The 21,955-nt window shown below is 38.9% G+C and overlaps 2 protein-coding genes across 2 annotated transcripts; one reads left to right on the top strand and one right to left on the bottom strand.

Moving 5' to 3' along the window:
• Positions 1–2,161: 2,161 nt before the first annotated feature.
• On the bottom strand, positions 2,162–11,988 carry ydjc (YdjC chitooligosaccharide deacetylase homolog). Its single transcript, XM_087798330.1, has 6 exons — positions 11,830–11,988; positions 9,281–9,456; positions 7,187–7,346; positions 6,801–6,900; positions 6,112–6,289; positions 2,162–5,130 (listed from the first exon to the last, which is right to left on the bottom strand). The coding sequence occupies exons 2-6, from the start codon at positions 9,442–9,444 to the stop codon at positions 4,791–4,793; spliced, it is 942 nt and encodes a 313-aa protein (XP_087654456.1). The 5' UTR covers positions 9,445–9,456; positions 11,830–11,988; the 3' UTR covers positions 2,162–4,790.
• Positions 11,989–16,635: 4,647 nt separating this feature from the next.
• On the top strand, positions 16,636–21,548 carry ak6 (adenylate kinase 6). The gene is made up of 6 exons (XM_087810700.1): positions 16,636–16,778; positions 16,841–16,901; positions 17,923–18,015; positions 18,083–18,141; positions 20,413–20,558; positions 20,652–21,548. Exons 2-6 carry the CDS (start codon positions 16,865–16,867, stop codon positions 20,839–20,841), a joined length of 525 nt encoding a protein of 174 aa, XP_087666826.1. The 5' UTR covers positions 16,636–16,778; positions 16,841–16,864; the 3' UTR covers positions 20,842–21,548.
• The last annotated feature ends 407 nt before the right edge of the window (positions 21,549–21,955 follow it).

The following is a 21,955-nucleotide window of genomic DNA, read 5'->3' as shown; positions in this document are numbered from 1 at the left end:
ATGTGATCTCCACACCTACGGCTCGTCCTCCTCGCTGTGCCTCAACGGGACAAATGGGAAATGCGTCTCGGAACCAACACCGTAGATCCAGTGTCCACCATGGAGGGTTTTTTTTATTAACTTATCTTCGTTTGTTCGTTATAGCCAATAGATGGCGCTGGGTCGCCGCCTTCTCACCGATTTGGCTGTCTTATTTTAACTTTATCTTTTTATATTTTAAATTAAACAATAACACTATCAACACAGATAATATTATTGGGTTAAAAAATGGTTTCCCAGGCAGAGGTAAACACTCTTGCGCAACCGCCTGTCAGGACGTTCTGCTGTGGAGGAAGTGGGCACTACCATGCAGAAACTAGATAGATACTTTATTCATCTCACAGAGAAATTCACGGTTCAGCAGCTCCAGAATATGTTACAAAGAAAATAGAAACAAAGAGGCATGCAACTCTATGGACAGTCTAAAAATAAACTGAAACATATGTATAAAAAGGAAAAAAGAAAAAAAATATATATAAAAAATATATAAAGACGTTAAAAGAATGAGATGAGTCTTTCTCATGTATGATGCAGGTTGAAGAGTCTGATGGCATGGGGGAGGAATGATCTCAGTCTTTCTGTGGAGCATGACATTGACAGCAGTCTGTCACTGAAGCTGCTCCTCTGTCTGTCTATGGTGCTGTGTAGTGGATGGTGTGGATTGTCTATGATGGACAGGAGCCTGTTGAGTGTGCGTCGCTCAGCTATGGATGTCAGACTGTCCAGTTCTGTGCCTACAACAGAGCCTGCCTTCCTTATTAGTTTGTGCAGGCGTGAAGCGTCCTTCTTCTTTAGACTGCCCCCCCCCCAGCACACCACTGAGTACAGGAGGGCACTCGCTACCACAGACTGGTAGAAGGTCTGTAGCAGCTTCCTGCAGACGTTGAAGGATGCCAGCCTTCGAAGGAAGTACAAACGACTCTGTCCTTTCTTGCACAGAGCATCTGTGTTTGTGGTCCAGTCCAGCCTGTCATCCAGCTGTACTTCCAGGTATTTGTAGGTGTGCACCACCTCCACACAGTCCTCCTTGATGAGAACTGGTTCTGGGTGCACCCTGGATCTCCGGAAATCCACAACCATCTCCCTGGTCTTGGTGGTGTTTAGGGGCAGATGATTGTTGTCACACCATTTGACAAAGTCCTGGATGAGCTCCCTGTACTCGTCCTCCTTTCCGCTCCTGATACAGCCAACAATGGCTGTGTCGTCCGCAAATCTCTGCACATGGCAGAGCTCTGAGTTGTGCTGAAAGTCAGACGTGTACAGGGAAAACAAGACAGGAGAGAGCACAGTTCCCTGTGGCGCCCCCGTGTTGCTGACCACCATGTCAGACCTGCATTCCCCCATTCTCACATACTGGGGTCGGCCGGTCAGGTAGTAACTTATCCAGGCAACTAGGTGTGAATCCACTCCCATCCCAGACAGCTTGTCCCTCAGGAGCAGAGACTGGATGGTGTTGAAGGTGCTGGAGAAGTCCAAAAATGTGATTCTCACAGCACATTTGCCACTGTCCAGGTGAGAGAGAGATCGGTGTTGCAGGAAGATGATGGCATCTTCCACTCCCACCTTTTCCCGGTAAGCAAACTGTCGGGGGTCAAGGGCGTGACAGGTCTGTGGCCTGAGGTGATGAAGCACCAGTCGTTCCATGGTCTTCATCACGTGCGACGTCAGGGCCACAGGTCTGAAGTCGTTCATCTCTCCAGGATGGGGTTTCTTTGGGACTGGGATGATGCACGATGTCTTCCACTGCAGTCCCAGGCTCAGGTTGAAGATGTGCTGAAGGGGGTGACCCAGTTCCCGCGCGCAGGCCTCCAGTAGTCGAGGCGACACTCCATCTGGACCTGCAGCTTTGTTAGGGCGCAGCCTCCTCAGCTCTCCATGAACCTGAGCTGCTGTGATCGTGGGTGGTGTGGTGGGGGGTTGGGAGTTGTTCTCATCTGTGTATGTGGAGGCTTGTGTGAGTTAGACAAACTTTGTAAAACAGTTCCCCGTAGTTATGAACAATGAATGTCGCAATGACCGCAAGCAGACACGAATTAAAATCACTTAAGTTTATAGATAAAGATCGGACAAGTTTGACTAGATAGGTGAACTTCAAAGTGAAAATGAAGAATTTCAGAACACCTCGGATCAATACAATTTTATTAAAATTGAAAAAATCATAACAGTTATATCAAGACCCGTAACAGTTTAAATTGTTAAGATCATTTATACAGTAGAAAATATTATACAGAAACAAGTTTTGTATTGAGATAATAAACAGACCAAACACGTCTTTAAATAATACCCTAAACACAGCTCAGTACTGATAGAACTATAAAAACAGGCACCTTGTACACATGCCACGAGTGTTCTTGTGGTAGACTTGTCCACTGTCTCACTGCCCACTGTTAGGATCTGCAGCATTACTGGGCATCATTTTTGAGTTTTTGTCAGCAGGTTGAGAGGAACACAGATGATAACTCGACTGGTTAAAGGGATGAATCAAATTTTTAAGTTAAATAAGTAAGTAAGTAAGTAATATTTATTTATATAGCGCTTTTCGAGACCAGGGTCACAAAGCGCTTTAACAATCAAAACAATACTCAAAACAGTACATACTTCAAAGATCAAGACAACACCGAGAACAACACAGGAGTTCGAGAAATTCAAGGAAAAGCCTGAACAAATAGAAACGTCTTAAGATGTTTCTTAAAGGAGTCAGTAGACTCCATCAAGCGCAAAGAGAGAGGAAGATTGTTCCAAAGCTTAGGAACAACAGCCTGAAAAGATTTCTCTCCTCTGGTCCTGAGCCGTGTGCGTGGAACCATAAGTAGATTCTGATCCACAGACCTCAGAGACCGAGCTGGGGTGTAAGGCTGGATCAGATCAGTGATGTAAGGAGGAGCCTGACCATGAATAGCTCTGAAAGTAAGAACCAGAATTTTAAAGTTGATCCTGAAAGAAACTGGAAGCCAGTGAAGAGTTTTAAGGACCGGAGAAATGTGAGTTCTTCTACTTGAGTGGGTCAGAATTCTCGCTGCAGAGTTCTGAATCAACTGCAGACGAGACAGCTCCTTCTTGTTAAGACATGAAAACAAACTGTTACAATAGTCCAGACGAGAAGAAACAAACGCATGGATTACAAGCTCCAGATCATGTTGTGACAACATTTTCCTAAGTTTAGAGATTTTTCTCAGTTGAAGGAAACAGTTTCTGGTCAGTTTTCTGCAGTGTTGAACAAGAGACATGTCTTTATCAAATACAACACCCAGGTTTCTCAGGCTCAGTTTGACAGACACCCAAGTACTGACTCAACCCTGGAATCTTATCATCAGGAGCAATCACCAGAGTTTCAGTTTTGTCCACATTAAGCTGTAAAGTGTTTTCACTCAGCCATTGTTTGATTTCTAGCAAACAATTGACTAAGCTGTTCAGCCTTTGGGGCTCAGTTGGGTCAAAAGAGCAGTAGAGCTGGATGTCATCAGCAAAAATGTGATAAGAAACATCTGGAAATCTCTGAATGATTTTACCAAGGGGAATCAAGTACAGCAAAAACAATAAAGGACCCAGAACAGAACCTTGACGGACTCCACACAACAGATCTGCCGATTCAGACCTCATTTGATTAGCAGATACACTAAAACTGCGCCCAGAAAGGTAAGATGAGAACCATTCTAACACAGAACCAGACAGTCCCACTTCATCCCTTAGTCTTCTCAGCAGGATCTGGTGATCAACTGTGTCAAAGGCTGACGACAGATCCAAGAGAACCAGAACAGTGAATTTACCAGAGTCAGCCGACATCATGATGTCACTGGACACTTTCAATAAAGCTGTCTCCGTAGAGTGATGTTTACGGAAGCCAGACTGAAACTTCTCATGGATGTCGCTCTGATCCAGGAACAAAGACAGCTGCTCAGACACCACCTTCTCCAAGATCTTGGACAAGAAAGGGAGCTTAGAAATAGGCCTGAAATTACTGAGGTCAGTTGGGTCTAAGCCTGGTTTTTTGAGCAGGGGCTCCACAATGGCATGTTTAAATGCATTGGGAAAAACCCCTGTGGAAAGGGAGAGGTTCACGATATTGGTAACCCAGGGGCCAATTACATCAAATACTTTGATAAAAAGCCTACAAGGAAGGACGTCATCTGAGCAAGAGGAGGGTTTCATCTTGTTCACTAGTGCTGAAATATCACCCAAAGATACAGCAGTGAAGGATGACCAAGAGGAGGAGATGGGCTCAGAGACAGTAGGGGTTCCCAACAAAGGGGGAGAGATTTTCTCTTTGATCAATTTAATTTTGTCAATGAAAAATCTCAACAATGCATTGCTGTCAGCTTCACAGAAGACCGGCATGATTTGAGGAGCAGGAGACACGAGAGAATTAATCGTGTCAAACAAAACTTTGGGGTTTTTCCTATTTGCTGCTACCAGTTTTCTGATGTAATCAGATCTAGCAGTTTCTACCATCTCATTGTAAGAAGTCAACAGATCCCTGAGGTGAAGTCTGTGCACCTCAAGTTTAGTAGACTTCCAGAGACGCTCAGTCTTTCGACAAAGTCTCTTCAGACTCAGGAGATCTTCATTTGTCCAAGGGCACCGTTTTTTCTGAATTTTCAAAATGTAAATGTACTCCAATACCCCTTCTGTTGATCAGAATTGAAGAGCAACTGGCAACAACTGCGTCTTTCCAAACGTAGTACATCTATTGAGGTAATTATTAAACACAAAGTGCGTTAGAGTTACAATATCTTTTAAGGTACCTCTTCTAATCACAGCTTTGTTTCCAGTACACAGAGAGTCCCTGGGAGATCCTTGAAGGCACAGACCTGGACTCTGTGCTGTTTGAACAGATAGAGCAGGGCGGGCTCCATCAGTATTCTTAGCTCGTGCTGCCGCTCCTCAGACTGGGAAAAGTCATCCGGTCCTTCCCCACAGCCGCCCTCAGTTGGATAACTGGGGTATCCTGGGTGGACCATCAGCTCGGCTGTCACTGTTGGCTTATCAGAGGTGGAGGTCACTGCAGCTAAAGCGTGGTTGAGCGCCCTCTGCAGGTTTGAGAGAGACATATTCTGACCCATTGTGGTCAATCCCAGGTAAACATCTGGCCACCTGTGGAGATTGAAGGGTTATTAGAACCAACAACACTTGCATTTTGGCACACTGGAACTTTCCTTGTAGGTACAAAAAGTGTACCTCTGATCATCTGATCATCTGATCATCTTCTAAGCTTTTGTGATTTCCTGGTCTGACTGGTCAACATTTTCTGTTAGGTCTGGTCCAGTTGAACCTTCACAAACACTGCTTCAGAGACAATTTGAATAAATATGTACTTATGTTGTAAAAATAAAATGTCAAAATCAAAGCAAAATGGACCAAAGTGTCAGATTTTACAAGTCAAGTCAAGTTATTGTCAAATATGCTTGTATTAAGACATACAGCATAAATCAAATTGTGGTCCTCTCTGACCCACGATGCAAAACATGCATACATTAAGACATTCAAGAAAACAAATAAAAATAACCAACAAAATAAAATAAATAATCAACAAACTTAAATAATAAACTAATAAACAGAATATAAACAAAAAAACAAAGTTAATGCACAGGTAGTGCAAGCACAGGTGAGATTGAGGTGAGACAGTGAACTGGTGACGTCTGCATCCTCATCACTCTACAGGCAGAGAACCCCTTTGAGTGTGTATGCGTGTGTGAGAATCACTACAATGTGAGATGCTGCTTACACTGCCATCTCTTTTGAGGATAACTTTTTGAATAAATACTACAACTACAGGTCTAGCAGGAATCAAGCGCTTGTGATTGTGACTTGATTTGGAGCAGAATCACCAGGTTAAATGGGTCTTGCTGCTATTCTGAGACGGGTCAAACAACCCTTCACAGGATACAGCCAACAGAGGCAAAGAAGAAGTGAAGAATTATCACATTCATGACCACTTAATTACAGGACCATTAAATTACTTTGATATAATAATACATTCAAATTATATTTTTCACTTCTTCAAATAGACCTTTATATCATTAAAAAATATATTTGAAAAGCAACCAGATAAGAAAATACTTGCAGGTAAATTACCTGATTCCAAAGCGTGTGAAGACTGGGACAGACTCCAGTGCATCCTTCTGCACTTGGGTATAGAACCTTCTCATGTGTGCTGGCAACCAGGAGCAGCTGTTTAGGCCCGGCTCAACTGGGACCCGAGTGTATGGAATCTTGAGATCTGACAGTACCTGAGCGAACACATCTCGGACCTCTGCCAGCCAGAAGAAAAAGATCAACATCATCATCGGGGGGTAACAGTCCAGTCATTGTATCAGCTACCACCGGATTACATCATATCAGATACCCATCGGCTGTTATTGTTTGGCACAACGTACACTAAACCTGCTCAACATCTTGCTGCTATCATCAGTTATTTTTGTGGGTTATGTTAAGGACTTGGTCTTTGTTTTGTTGCTTCAGAGTTGACAAAAGGTCAGCCGTAGTTACTTATTAGAAAAAAAAATTGCACTGGAGAGAAGCTTGTCTCTGGTACAGTTTTACCATGTATAAACACTATTTGGGCAAACCGAAAATAATCTAATCAGACTAGTGTTGTGAAAAGAGCATGGGTCATTTTAGGTACATTTTTATTTGCCCAACAGAGTCCTGATATTTCGTCAGGAAGGAGTCTGCCATGACTATTTCAATAAGAATATCTGGCTGAGATAAAATTCAAATCTGTAGACGAAAGTAAATTATCGTTGATCTGTACCATGAGTTACCTGGTAGGACATGGACATGCTGGTGTCCATCCATGTGCTGAGGCAATTGCCCGGTCAGTTCTCGGAAGCGATGGACCTGGGCTCTTAATTCCAACTCCACCTTATAAGCAGAAAAAAACCCATCTTCTTCACTACAGCTGAGAAGTTGGTCTAATTAAGCAATTGAAATAGCTTACATTTTCATAACTTAATAAGCGTCTTATTTCAATATTTTCTTTACTTAAAGTGCTTTCACACATTCCCACACTGATGGGAAAAAGGTTGCAACAGCTCCAGCTCACCATCATGAGCAATCGGGGTTAGGTGAAGCTCAGGGACACAACTACACAATCTTATCCAGATTATTTCATTACATTCATCACTTGTAAACGGTTAAGGAAAAATACCTGTTCCATGCTCAGCTGGTGTTTCTCCAGTTGCTTCCTGAAGCCTGTCTTTCCATGAAAGAAGCCTTTCTGGTTGACAAGTGTGGAGACATGTTGAAGGTTGGGACACACAGGGACTCCTTCAGACAAATTGGCATGGAGGCCGATGGGGATGCTGAATCTGACAAAGATCATGTGAGAAGCTTTTTAACATACTTGAAGAGTAAATAAGTTTACGGTTCAAAACCCAAAGAGTTCTGTTTTTTTTTTGCACACAATCTCTTTCCAGGCAGTGGGTTAAATAAAAAATACAACAAAACACATAACATATATTATTGTACCTCTGTGTAGCTATGTAAATTATCTTTTCCCGACTCCTACAAGCTTCATGATGATGATAACACTGTATTGAACTCTTGGTAAAAAATATTTTGGGACTTAGGTCACCAGACCACAAATCAGCCATAGGATAGACTTCAAGAGCCCTTTATTAAACAATACCATACATTATATGGTTATGGTAGTATACATAAACAGCACAGAATTTTTAATGATGTCTTGTTTGCCTCACAGAGTCGTCCTTACAATCGGCATCGTATGGTGCCATTGTTCAACTACTGTGTGTCAGATGAATGCTATTATCGTTTAACTAATTGTTGATTTGAGTGATCTTAGACCACTATTGTACTCAACAGTATCCGTCTGTCTGCAAAAAACTCTCTTTTAATTGAAATAATTAAATTAGAAAATAATCTTAAGGCTGAGAATGGTTATGGTAAATTAGATTACATAACCGCGCCCACTCTGTTGTCATTGGTATCAAGGTTTGTCATCTCGTGTCATCAATCCCAGTCTCCGCCTCCAAGGGACTCGTTGTATAAAGAATGCGTGAGTACAGTTGGCTGGAGAAGGAGTGAAGCCCTTTTATATATCATTATGGACTCCGCTCTTGTAACCATGTTCGCCCAGATTTCAGACGGATGAGAACTTCAACATTTGAAACATGCGAGTAAGTCAGTAGTTAGGTTTTTCGAAATAATTTGCGATAAAAAAAAAACTGAAATGGTGCACAGGTCCACTGTCTCCATATCTTTTCTTTTGTATGGATGTGATCTTAGTTTATTATGAAAACTCTTAATGATAATATTTACAGTGTTTGGTGTCATTATGAAAATCAGAATCAGAAACCTTTATTGAATTTGATAGAGTACCAGAAGAAAACCCCAGTGATATAAAGCCTCATTAATTCATGTCCAGCCTATAGTGCACAAAGTAAGAATGGCTCATTATGGCTGGGTTTGGTGACCATCAAGGGTAAGGAAAAAATGGACCCATAGCTGGTCATCTCCAGTGAGGATTTGTTGAGTGTATGGTGCAGGCCAAAAGTTTGGACATACGTAAAAGGCTCATTGAAAGTCTATGCAATTTTCCTGTCTGGCTGACCTTCGTTTCTTGAAGTATTGATAGTCACTTGTGTCGCTTGATTTAGCCTATTGGTTCTTGTCATAATATGAATTCTAACAGTTGTCCAATAAGGCTGTCGGCTGTGTTGAACTCATTAAGTAAAAGCTCTGCAATAATACGCTAAAACATTTTTTGTGTGTTATGTACAAAATGTTGATGCCGCCTTCAGTGATAATCTACAAACTAAATAGTGTATCCAAAGTTGCAAACGGTCGACTACTGTGGCGACATGCAGTCCAAGATGGCGCCATCACATGTGAAGAAGCCCAGAGAGCTGCTGCAGAGAAGGAGAGCCAGGAAGAAACGGGAAGTCAACCCCACACAGAGCACGACCCTGATCCAATGTGAACACTGTGGCCGGAGGTTCAAGGCCCAAATTCGACTCTGCAGCCACATGAGGACACATGCGACCCAACCAACTGATGGATGTTGTAGAGCGGTCCTTGTCAGATTGACGGAAGAATACACACACATATCCTTACTTACATCCTATGTACAAAGAGGGAGGGTCCCATGCAGGCCTCACCCATGCTAAATCTGGATACATACTTGCAGGTCCCAGAATAGAAGCTGTTATATTAAAAGTAATAACTAGCTTAGCCAATGTGGTTGCCTTTGATTAACATGTCATCATCAAAAACAGTACATTACCTGTTAGACAGATCTGCTGCTTCCTTCGTAGAATATGCATTGACCAGCAGGGAGGCACTCGAGATGCCTCCAGCCAAAAAGCAGTCCACGATCCCCTGGTTCCTCCTTGGGCAGTAACCAAAGTCATCTCCTGTGACTACCAGCTTTAATCTGGGCTGTGGCATTCTGGCTGCAGGCTGTTGACGACAGACGTGACAGATAAATTGAACCATATTATTATGAAAAATGTAATGATTACATTTTAAATGATCAGGAACACAAAATGTAAAACAAAAATGACGTTGTGTGTTCTCATATATGGCAACATTTTTCGGTGAAAAAACTCAAGCATAACTGGAATGTAAAGTCTTTAAGTAAGGTAAGGTAAGGTAAAACTTTATTGATGCCTTAATAAACATTTCACACTGTTCATACGTAGTAAAGTCCATGTAAAATGATGTTAAACATCAGTCGAGGAGACTATTCTATCTTGTACAGCAAAACCGGTACTGGACTGTTCACCCAATATTAGGGAATGTGAGCTAGGATTAGATCATCGTCAGACAGTTCGTTTTTACTCTTCCGGGGACATGTTGTCGCAATACTTATCCACTCCTTTATTTGGGATGATTGTCATGCTGGAAGATCCAGTTACGTTTCACCCTCAGCTCCTTAGGTTATGTTGTTCTTGAGATGCAACTCCAAACACAAATGGCATTTAAACCAACAAGTTACATTTTGGTCTCATGACAGCTGTCCAATTGTCCCTTAGATCAACCAGGTGGCTTTTGGCTGACTTCAGACAGGCTTGTACATGTGCTGGCTTAAGCGGGGTGACTTTTCGAGCATTGCAGTATTTTGATCCCGTTACTATGGTAACCTTTATACTGTGGCCCCCGCTCCTAAATCGTTGATCAATACAGCTTACTCACTTATTTCTGTCTAGTTTTCGGACTTAACTCTCTGTACTGTACTCCACAAGGTGAGATCGTGCATGACAAGAGAAATGCAAGTGATTCTTGTATTTATTCAATTATTTACTCATTACGGGTGTGGAAAAGTGTCTTTTATAGAGATAACAAGTCTAAAATGGTGCAGTTAATATAAAAGTTGAGGAGTTAATAAAGAAGTAAAATGTCTGCGAGTTCCAAAATTTTATTTTGCTAAATACATTTTCTGCACGGTTATACTAATTAATTATTTTAAGATCATACAATGTAATTTCCTGGATTTGTTCAATGCTCTCTCACAGTTGAAGTGTATAATTCTTTGAACCCTTAACTTGGCTTAAAGTTTAAACTTATTTATAGTCACGTTTATAGTCATAGCCACGTGTCTCATCTTTTTTTACTGTACATCAATGGCTTGTAGTCCTACTCATTGTAAAAGTTAAAATATACTACCATCATGTTGATATGCTAATTTTAATGTTCACACTTCTTTCTGCACGTGTCAAGCAGTCTTCTTCTCTAGTTGTGAGTGTTTTACAATCCATCCATCATGGATCCATGTGGACAGCAAAATTCAACACGCTTTTTAGAAAAATCAGATGAGAAAATATGCAGAACAAGGGCCTCAGTTAACCACAATTGACTCTAGTCAAGATAGTCAGGCACCACAGCAACCCATGGGTGTCAACACATACGCTTTCGATAAACATTACCATGAAGGAGCCGATAACCATACAAGCAGTATGAAAAGAAGTCAAGCCCACTCATAGTTTTGTTTTCATATTTTTAGTGACTTGAGGCACAGATATAGATATAATGGGCCACTGAAATGTTATTGTTTGCGTTCTTGTAATGTGTGAATAAAAGAGCCACATTAAAGTTGTATTATTCATAGCAGGGGTGTCCAAACTATGGCACCATTTTTAATGGCCCCATTTCATAATAAAAGTAGTAATAACCCACACATTATATATTATAAGAATTCTAATTCTTAGTTTCATATAATGCCTCAATAGTACAACATAAAAGAGTTAACATTCCATTGGTAGATCATCCTCTCTCTTCAAGCATTTGATTGGTCAAGTTAAAAAATGTATTCAACAGTTACGTCTTGACATTTATTCTGGAAGTGACTACTAGTAGTTACCATGAATTCAGCGCAACACAAGTGGGTTCCCATGGCAACGTACCATATGACTCCCATTCTCACCTTTGAAGATGATGGGTGAATTTAAAGTAGTTGGGAACTAAGATCACGAATAGTGGGCATAATAAATAAGTTGTTTTTAAAATCATGTTTGTTATAATCCATCAACAAATTTAGGACAATATATAACTCTAATCATATAGTATTTACTTAATAATGTATGTGGTCAATTATTTAATGATGTATTTATTCATTTTTAACGGCCAGTCATATTGCCAAAATGCTTCTTCTCCATGTCCATTTAAAACAATTTAATTTCCGTTAGTATTGCTTATTTTGACGCTAAGCCTAGTAAGTTACTAAAGGGACGTAACGCCACGTCACGACACGTCACTTGCCGGTTCCTGGTCAGTCAACACAGAAACGATTCGATAGCAAGTCGATAGCCAAGGAAAAAAGCTTGGTAAACTCACCCATGTTTTTCTACATGATCCGTTCGACGGCTGCCGAGCTGATCGGGCAGCGAGAGGTTAGGAAAGCTGTAGTCAGTCCACTGCGAGGGGCGGGGCCGAGGGTCATCCGTGGGCGGAAGTGACGTGTTTTGAACGCGCCGGTGTAGGTACAAATTTAGTCCCACCTGTAGGTACAATTTCGGTCCCCCCTACAATATCGGTCCCCCCACTTCCTACGTGATGACGTCACACGCGTCATATCCGAACGTCTCTTTAAAATATTTTTTATGGGTTAAAATAACGTCAACAGAACGTTTACATGATACTTTTTACCACACATGAAACATTTATATTGACAAAAAGACGATCTTCGTCAACATAATCACTTTCCGTTCTTTCATTTCCTGGTCTGACGACACACGTGACTTTGAGACCAACGTAAGGGTCCGCGCTACATGTGACGAAGCCGCTGATTGGCTGAAGCTGTTTTACTAATAATAAAGCACAACTGTATAATGAAATAAAAATCATTCGAGTTCCGAAATAATTCGCTTTTCAAAAAAAAAAAAGTTAGAATATTCCCCTTTCAATAACTTGTCTGTAGTTTGGATCATAAACACCTCAGTAATTATTTAGGTTTCGATTTTTTTTAAATCAATTAAATCAATTATTAAATGTACATATGCCCACTTTATTGAACGTGTTTTTTTTAACAGTACTGGCAATAAACATTTTCTAATTTTCACACCATTGAGATTTGTTCTCTTCATAATACTGTTGGAATATAATATATATATATATATATATATATATATATATATATATATATATATATATATATATATATATATATATATATAATATAATATAATAACATTCCTATATTGCTTTTTGTTCTCAATTGTAAACGGGCTTGTAGAACAATGAAACATGTTTAGGCTGATTATTCCAGTTGCATAATACGTACAATTCTACAGTTAAGTCTGTTTATTTCCACTGCAACACAAACAAATGACAGAAACAATGATAAAATGACAACATTTAATAATTACGGCCTTTCAGTATATTCATGAGCATGTGGCCTTCAGGTCACAACACTCAACACTAATAAACTGTCTGAACACCAATGGTTCATAAAACGATCAAAACACGACACTTCCGTCGCTCCAACACAAAGAGTGTGTAACGGGTCGTTTATTCGCCTCTTCAAGTCAAAGAAATACAAGCTTTCAATTCAATTCAATTTTATTTAAAGTGTCTTATCATTACAACATTATCTCAAGACACTTCACAGTTGAAGTAAGACTACAGTTAATTAAGGAAAAATAGATCAGCACCTCCATGGACTCTCCTACACTGTCCTCTTTTTTTTCTCACTATATCCTCCCTCACTCCTCTCCTTATCCATCTGTCTACCCCCCCATCCTTCCTCCCAGCCGGTCAAAGCGGCAGGCCGTCAACAATGAGTCTGGTTCTGCTCAAGGTTTCTGCCTTCTAAAAGGAAGTTTTTCCTCGCCATAGCTCACTGCACAGTGTTTTGTTGAATTGCTGGGATCTATTTTTCCTTAATCAACTATAGTCTTACTTCAACTGTGAAGTGTCTTGAGATAATGTTGTAATGATAAGACACTTTAAATAAAATTTAATTGAATTGAAAGCTTGTATTTCTTTGACTTGAAGAGGCGAATAAACGACCCGTTACACACTCTTTGTGTTGGAGCGACGGAAGTGTCGTGTTTTGATCGTTTTATGAACCATTGGTGTTCAGACAGTTTATTAGTGTTGAGTGTTGAGAGCTGGAGCCTCATGCTCATGAATATACTGAAAGGCCGTAATTATTAAATGTTGTCATTTTATCATTGTTTCTGTCATTTGTTTGTGTTGCAGTGGAAATAAACAGACTTAACTGTAGAATTGTACGTATTATGCAACTGGAATAATCAGCCTAAACATGTTTCATTGTTCTACAAGCCCGTTTACAATTGAGAACAAAAAGCAATATAGGAAGGTTATTATATTATATTATATATATATATATATATATATATATAATATTCCAACAGTATTATGAAGAGAACAAATCTCAATAGTGTGAAAATTAGAAAATGTTTATTGCCAGTAGTGTTAAAAAAACACGTTCAATAAAGTGGGCATATGTACATTTAATAATTGATTTAATTGATTTTAAAAAAATCGAAACCTAAATAATTACTGAGGTGTTTATGATCCAAACTACAGACAAGTTATTGAAAGGGGAATATTCTAACTTTTTTTTTTTTGAAAAGCGAATTATTTCGGAACTCGAATGATTTTTATTTCATTGTACAGTTGTGCTTTATTATTAGTAAAACAGCTTCAGCCAATCAGCGGCTTCGTCACATGTAGCGCGGACCCTTCCGTTGGTCTCAAAGTCACGTGTGTCGTCAGACCAGGAAATGAAAGAACGGAAAGTGATTATGTTGACGAAGATCGTCTTTTTGTCAATATAAATGTTTCATGTGTGGTAAAAAGTATCATGTAAACGTTCTGTTGACGTTATTTTAACCCATAAAAAATATTTTAAAGAGACGTTCGCATATGACGCGAGTGACGTCATCACGTAGGAAGTGGGGGGACCGATATTGTAGGGGGGACCGAAATTGTACCTACACCCCCTACAAATTTTGTCCCCCCAGTTCCTACGTGATGACGTCACACACGGCATATGCGAACGTCTCTTTAAAATATTTTTTATGGGTTAAAGAAACGTCAACAGAACGTTTACATGATACTTTTTACCACACATAAAACATTTATATTGACAAAAAGACGATCTTCGTCAACATAATCACTTTCCGTTCTTTCATTTCCTGGTCTGACGACACACGTGACTTTGAGACCAACGGAAGGGTCCGCGCTACATGTGACGAAGGCGCTGATTGGCTGAAGCTGTTTCACTAATAATAAAGCACAACTGTACAATGAAATAAAAATCATTCGAGTTCCGAAATAATTCGCTTTTCAAATAAAAAATGTTAGAATATTCCCCTTTCAATAACTTCTGTAGTTCGGATCATAAACACCTCAGTAATTATTTAGGTTTCGATTTTTTTTAAATAAATTATTAAATGTACATATGCCCACTTTATTGAACGAGTCATTTTTTTTAATTGTCATATTTGTATAATGTATGCACTACAAAAAAAATCGTGTTTTTTTTAACACTACTGGCAATAAACATTTTCTAATTTTCATACTATTGAGATTTGTTGTCATATTATTGAAAAACGGTTGTAATATATTAGGGTTTATGGTCTTAATTGTAACATTAAAGTGGCCAATCAGCGACATTCTCACATCTAGCAGTTGATTGGCTGAAACTGTCTATATAAATATCGGCGATATTCAAAATTCTTCCCTTTAATTACTTGTAAGTGATCAAATACCGAACGAAAAATGGAAAACTTTCACGATGAAGTTCGCCATTTCTTGCTGAATAACGACTACAACAACCTTACTCTTGACTGTGATAATCCTAAGAACAGAAGGAGGATAATTAGGAGAGCAGCAAAGAAATACACCATCAAAGGTAAGCACTAATTATATGTATCTTAAAGACTAGATTTTAAGTTATCTGCATTTTTTTGTCTAATAAATAAATGCAAATTTAGTGAACATCTTAGTCAACCACCAGGTTTATCTGATTGCTTTTTATTGTATATGAATGAGAAAATGATTTTAATATATGTTTAATTTTTGTTTTCTAATAAACAAATATAAATGTAGTGAAAATATTTCTAATTCACCCAAAACGTTTTTATCTGATTGCTTTTTTATTGTATATGAATGAGAAAATGATTTTAATATATGTTAATTTTTTGTTTTCTAATAAACAAATATAAATGTAGTGAAAATATTTCTAATTCACCCAAAAAGTTGTATCTGATTGCTTTTTTCATTGTATATGTATGAGAAAATGGGGACATTTGTTAATATTCACCTTAACTCATTTACTATCTATTTTTATCTAAAAGATGGGCATATGTACATTTAATACACCATACATGCCCCACCTTCTTGTGCCCCCCCCCCAGCTCCACACAACCACTTCCCAGCTTCACCTCACTCCAGGTACAGGATGTACTTCGGAGGATTCGTCCAGGGAAGGCTGCTGGTCCTGATAAGGTGTCTGCTCGACTGCTAAAGACCTGCGCTGCTGAACTAGCTGAGCCGCTCCAGCATGTCTTCAACCTCAGTCTACGGCTGGGGAAAGTACCAACTCTGTGGAAGACTTCCTGTATCGTTCCAGTCCCTAAAAAGATCCGACCGAGTGAGCTGAACGATTACAGACCGGTGGCACTGACTTCGCAGCTGATGAAGACACTGGAGCGGCTGGTCCTCAAACATCTCAGGCCACAAGTCCAGCACGCGCAAGACCCCCTGCAGTTTGCCTACCAGCCAGCAGTTGGTGTGGAAGATGCCATCCTTCACCTCCTGCATCGGACCTATATCAATTTACTTCAATTCATGAATTAGGACAGAAGTTCGCACAATTTCAATTCTGAAGAAGGCTCTACTAAAAGGGCCCGATTAAGCAAGACATCCAACAGTTTTGAAAAATACTTTTATTTTTTTAAATAATGACACAGAGATTACTTTTATCTTTTTCTTATCTCCTTCATCAGAAGTTTAAAATTTTAAGACGAGATACAATGTAAGGATGTATTATAATATATAGTTGTGAATCCAATTTTCCATTTTTGTTTATTAGTTTATTTATACATTTTGGTTAGTTAGTCCAAGAAAATTAGATTGTAAGCCTCAGTCCATACCAGATGGTGGCGGTAATGTGCAAAAATGTTCTTTTCCATTCTACGAAAAATATAAAGAAGAAGAATAAAGCGGAACACGTTCTCAACCAGGTGGTTCTCGTCCGTCAACTTTAACGTGGCGTCTCTGCGAGTGTGATATAACATCGTTTGTCTTAACTGGTAGGATCTTGGAGATTTCGCAGAGACCGAATAAGTGGAATAACGACATTGGTGTGTTTCAGCGGTCATTACTGTGGCATGTGCTCATGAAGATGAAGAAGCTACCCAACATCCTGCTGACCGGTTGTTTATCTTGTATTTCCTTTAACATAATAATCCTGTTTATGTTTTGCTTTGAATCGCGAGCCTTGCGTCAGTAGAATATTGCACTAAATGGTTGTATGTAGTGTGAGTTCAGCTGATCTTTGATCTCTTTTTTTCAGTAAATTTACTGGTCCACCTCCTCAATCCTAACCCTAAAGTGTTCAATATTTTAGGTTTGACCATTTTGTTCAACCCAACTTTCAAGAATTGCTTAATATTTGCCACATTTTAAAACGGTTGGAATATTTTGGAAAGCTAAAGCTAAACAAAGAAAGAGAAAAAAACGTTTTCAATATGTAACAATGATGTTAATGGTTAGTAAGATGGGTAATTAACTTTACATTTTAAAAAATGGCTAAAAATATGCAAGTGAATGGCCCAAATTGAAAAAAACATAAACGTTTTTTCAATATATAGCAATGGAAATCTAAAGCACTTGTTTTATGGATTAGATTCATGAAGTTAGTCTTGGAAGTGAAGGTACATTTCAGTAAACATGGCTGAGCTGACTCGACCAGGAAAGCAGCAGGTCCAAAAAATCAGTGTGCGATCAATTTAAAAAATTGGCGAACTTGCAGATAAATGTATAACCTGTAATATTATAGTGCTTTAAATGGACGTTTTAATCACCTTGGATGCTTTGCAAGGCATTTGTGTAGCGTGTTTTCTATGTCAATCCAAAGACTTCTGATTGGGGGTTCAACGAGTCGGTTCTGTGAGCGATTCTAAGATCTTTCTTATAGTTGTAAAGAAGTAGCTGGATAACCCACCTTTCTTTAAAATATTGACTTTTGCGTGAAATGAAGGGTTGCGGGACGATTAAGATGTTGTTTTTTTTCTTTACCTGCTTCAATTATTCAAAAAAAGAATCAAAACACTAATCGATAATCACAATGCAATTGTTATAAATAATAACGTGACCAGTTCCAGTACGAAGTCTGGTGGTTTAACATAAAAACAGACCTATTAGCATGTTAATCAACAGCATTTTGTACTGCAGGAACTCCAGGTGTTGGAAAGACCACTCTTGGGAAGGAACTGGCTCAGCTGACAGGTCTGACTTATGTAAACATAGGTGACCTGGCAAAAGAAGGTAAAGTCTCTTGTGTTACTGCTTCTAACTGGATGTCAGATCAACCTTACTGAATGAGCTTTCCTAGGACAACTTTATGATGGATATGATGAAGAGTACCAGTGCCCCATTCTGGATGAGGACAGGGTGAGTATTTTCAGCACTTATTCATACAAATTAGTCATTAATTGACTATGATTATGTTCTATACCAAACAACAAAGGAAATTTACCATCCAGTTGTGTTCACTGTGTTAATCATTTTCAGTTGCATTCAAAATAATATTGCATTCTGAATGTTAAACCAAATATTATCTCGGTTAAATGGAGAGAAGTTTTTGGCCAAATAGAATAGAATAGAATACGTTTATTCATCCCCAGAGGGGAAACACACTTTTACAACAGCACAATGAGAATAAAGTGCAAGGAAAAAAAGAAATAATAAAAGTGATAATAAAATAAAACGATCTTAAAAATATACAAATTATTTACAATCTTAAAAAATTAACACTATTAACAGAATAAAATAAAATAAAAACACACGAGATGAAAAACACACTACGGATTAACATCAGGATATTTAAAGTAAAGAGTTAAGTTGGGATGAAGGACCTTCTATAACGCTCCGTCCTACACTGGGGGTGCCTGAGCCTGCCACTGAAGGAGCTGGCCAGCTCCTCCACGGTCAGGTGCAGTGGGTGAAGAGTGTTGTCCATGATGGAGGATAGTCTGGAAAGTGTCCTCCTCTCTCCCACCTCCTCCACCGAGAAATAAACATACATACATGAGAACGAGTGAAATACACACTTCAGCTGTGGCTCTTGTTTTAGTAGATAGATGTATAGAACTTTATTGAGGAGTTATTATTATGCCATTGGCTAGGGATTTTTTTTCTCAATGCAATAATGCATTAAAAATGAGCAAACCTCTCCTTCACTTTACCGTTTATTTGACGAAAACGTTTACTGTAAAACGTTAGGTTCGCTGATATAAGAACGTCATCAGTTTTTCACGATCATCATTCACCTGTCTCAGTTTTAAAGGAACAGTAAAATGCAAAACAACGAACGGTACAGTATTTTACCTTCTTGTGCAAAAATGTAATTTCAAATTTGTGCAGACCTAAAAAAAAATCAAGACCTGGTAAACTATCATTTCTTTCAGCCTACATAGAAAATATTTTATATTTTTCTTACAGACCTGTATATTATAAATTAGGTTAAGTTTGATTTCATTCATTTCGTTTTTAATGTCCTTTTATTTTATATTCTGTATTGTTCAAATGATAGTAATAATAATGTAATGATGGTACAATTATTATGATGTACATACTGTATAACCCTTCAGAGTCACATACTTCTTTACATAAAAAAAATGGACAACCACGACTCAGTTAAACAACTGCAGTAAATATACAGTACAAAACATTATTATGATAATTATCAATGCTTAAAGTTATAGTTCACCTAATATTCAAATGTCACATATTGTGAGTTGGGATTATTTTCAGAGTAATCTGTTCTTTGTTCATTTTAATGTAGCGACTGGAATGGTAAGTAAGTAATTTGTATTTATATAGCGCTTTTCCAGACCAGGGTAACAAAGCGCTTAAACTCTTCATCTTAGTCCAAAAAGACACACAAAAACATCCAAATACCTCCATAATGCTCGTCTGTTACCTCCCTCTTGTATTGAAGCCTTGATTTAAGATATTTAGGCTGAATGGCTGGTATCATCCACTCAAAACAAGCCTAAAATATAGTCTTGTATAAGTATTTTTCTAATCGATTCTTCTCATGTCGAGGCTTCAATACAAGAAGGATGTTACAGACGAGCAGTATGGAGGTATTTGGATGTTTTTAAGTTTGTGTTTTTTGACGAAGACGAAGATAACTGAGTTCCAGTCACTACATTAAAATGAACAAGCATTTTGTCTATTTCTCTAAAAAGGAACAGATTACTCTGAAAATAATCCCAGCCCTTAGTCGACATAAGGTTAGTAGAAAATGAGTGAAGTTAGAATTTTGAGTGAACGATCACTAACTAACGTTTTATTGATAGTTTATTTTTATATAGCATAAAGGCAAACAGTGAAAGTTAACGTTATATGGAATTCTATTTCATTTTTAAAGTCCTTTTTACATAATTTCAGCAGGGAAATAAAAAAATTATGTTTTCCAAATGTGAGAAGCCTGATCCTAGAAAAAACTTGTCAACTCATTGTTTTCAAAGAAAGATGTATTAATGAGTGGTGTAATGGTTGCCCGTTCTTTTCTCGTCTATAATATGTTGGGTGTCTTGTACTGTCAGAGATGAGTGTAGTGATAATGCACTTTCAATAACTATCATTTGTTCATTACCATTTACCACATTTACCATTACTGTGAATAGGAAACATTAATATTTGTTGACCCTGCAGGTTGTTGATGAGTTGGAGGACAAAATGGGCGAAGGGGGTGTGATCGTTGACTACCATGGATGTGACCTCTTTCCTGAACGCTGGTTCCATATCGTCTTTGTTCTTAGTACAGACAACGGCCAGCTGTACTCTCGATTAGAGGGCAGGTAATGTTCTTTTTCATTTGAGTCTAACAACATTTAGTAAAAGTACACAATATCAACTGCCTAAAACCACATCTCTTTTTTCGTGACCCACAGGGGCTACAGTGGTAAGAAGCTGCAGGACAACATACAGTGTGAGATCTTTCAAACCATTTATGAAGAAGCCATGGAGGCTTACAGAGAAGAGATAGTCTGTCGGCTACCTAGCAATACCCCTGATGATATGGAACGCAACCTTGATCAGATTGCTCAGTGGATGAAGACGTGGATGAAGGACAACAACTAAGAGACTCAATGCATTTTGTGTGGACGGATCCTTCTCCTTAATCAGTTTTCTCAGGCGCATCATGAAGTCAGGTTTAAAGTATAGGCGGAATCGCAAAAAGCTTTGAATGGCAGTGATGGTGTGGTTAAGATTAAAAATGGACACTCATCTAGGGCAAAGGTTGCTTTTCAAGGTCTATGAGAATGAAAAGGATATCACAGTTGGAGGGAAAAAGACTTTTGCTTACAAACGCATCCATCACAAAAAGTTATGTGAGCCTCCACAGAGCTAACATATGTTTCTATGGGTTTGCTTCAATATATAAACAAGATCATTATTTGGAATCTTATTGTTCATTAACACATGCTGTTAACCAGGGCTGCTTTAAAGTGCGTTATGTTTTTTTTTTACCAGATGGCAAAATGTAGTGCATGTACAAAAAAATCAATCCTGAGTATCTGGTGTGACTACCCTTGAAAATCAGATGGAGTGATTGAAATAAATGTACCTAAACTTGTTTGTCATTAGATTTTCTTTATTAGTCCCACAAGGGGAATCTCTTAGTGAGGCAGTCATTTCTGTGAATAATTATGCAGAACTGCTACTGGTTCAATAGAAGAGGAAAACAATTTATTTGCAGAATTTGACATGTTTTGTCTATTGTTGCGTATTGGATCAATGTCGGAACATGTTTTAGGCAGAAGTCCAAATAAACTCAAATGACTGTCTACTGTATATCTCTGTCATTGTAAACTAAATTAACCTTTGTTTTTTATTCCAACAAATGTGAAATCTGCAGTTGGTGAGGCACATGAGAGAAAGGGGACCAAATATGAACATCTGGTCATTGGTAGAGAGCAGGGCTGGAAATCTACTCTGGGTAAACCAGTGACCACCAGCAAGAGACTGGCTGACGATCAGGAACAGGCTGGAGACGACTGGAGAGACAGTTGACGGCTTGGAAAGACAGCAACAGGGGCGTGGAGGGTTGGCAGCCCAAACTGCTTCCTCCGACAGTAGGAAACCCTTCCGAAAGCTAGAGATCAACCCATGGCAAAATACCCTCAGGGGTTTCCGAGAGGGGGGGAGAATGAGAACCCCAATCGGACAGACTTAGCAACGACATTAGGCAACG

The sequence above is a fragment of the Callionymus lyra genome, chromosome 1 (genome assembly GCF_982586985.1).
Source record: "Callionymus lyra chromosome 1, fCalLyr1.hap1.1, whole genome shotgun sequence".
Classification (NCBI taxonomy): domain Eukaryota; kingdom Metazoa; phylum Chordata; class Actinopteri; order Syngnathiformes; family Callionymidae; genus Callionymus; species Callionymus lyra.
This window is presented reverse-complemented; position numbering and strand designations above follow the sequence as displayed.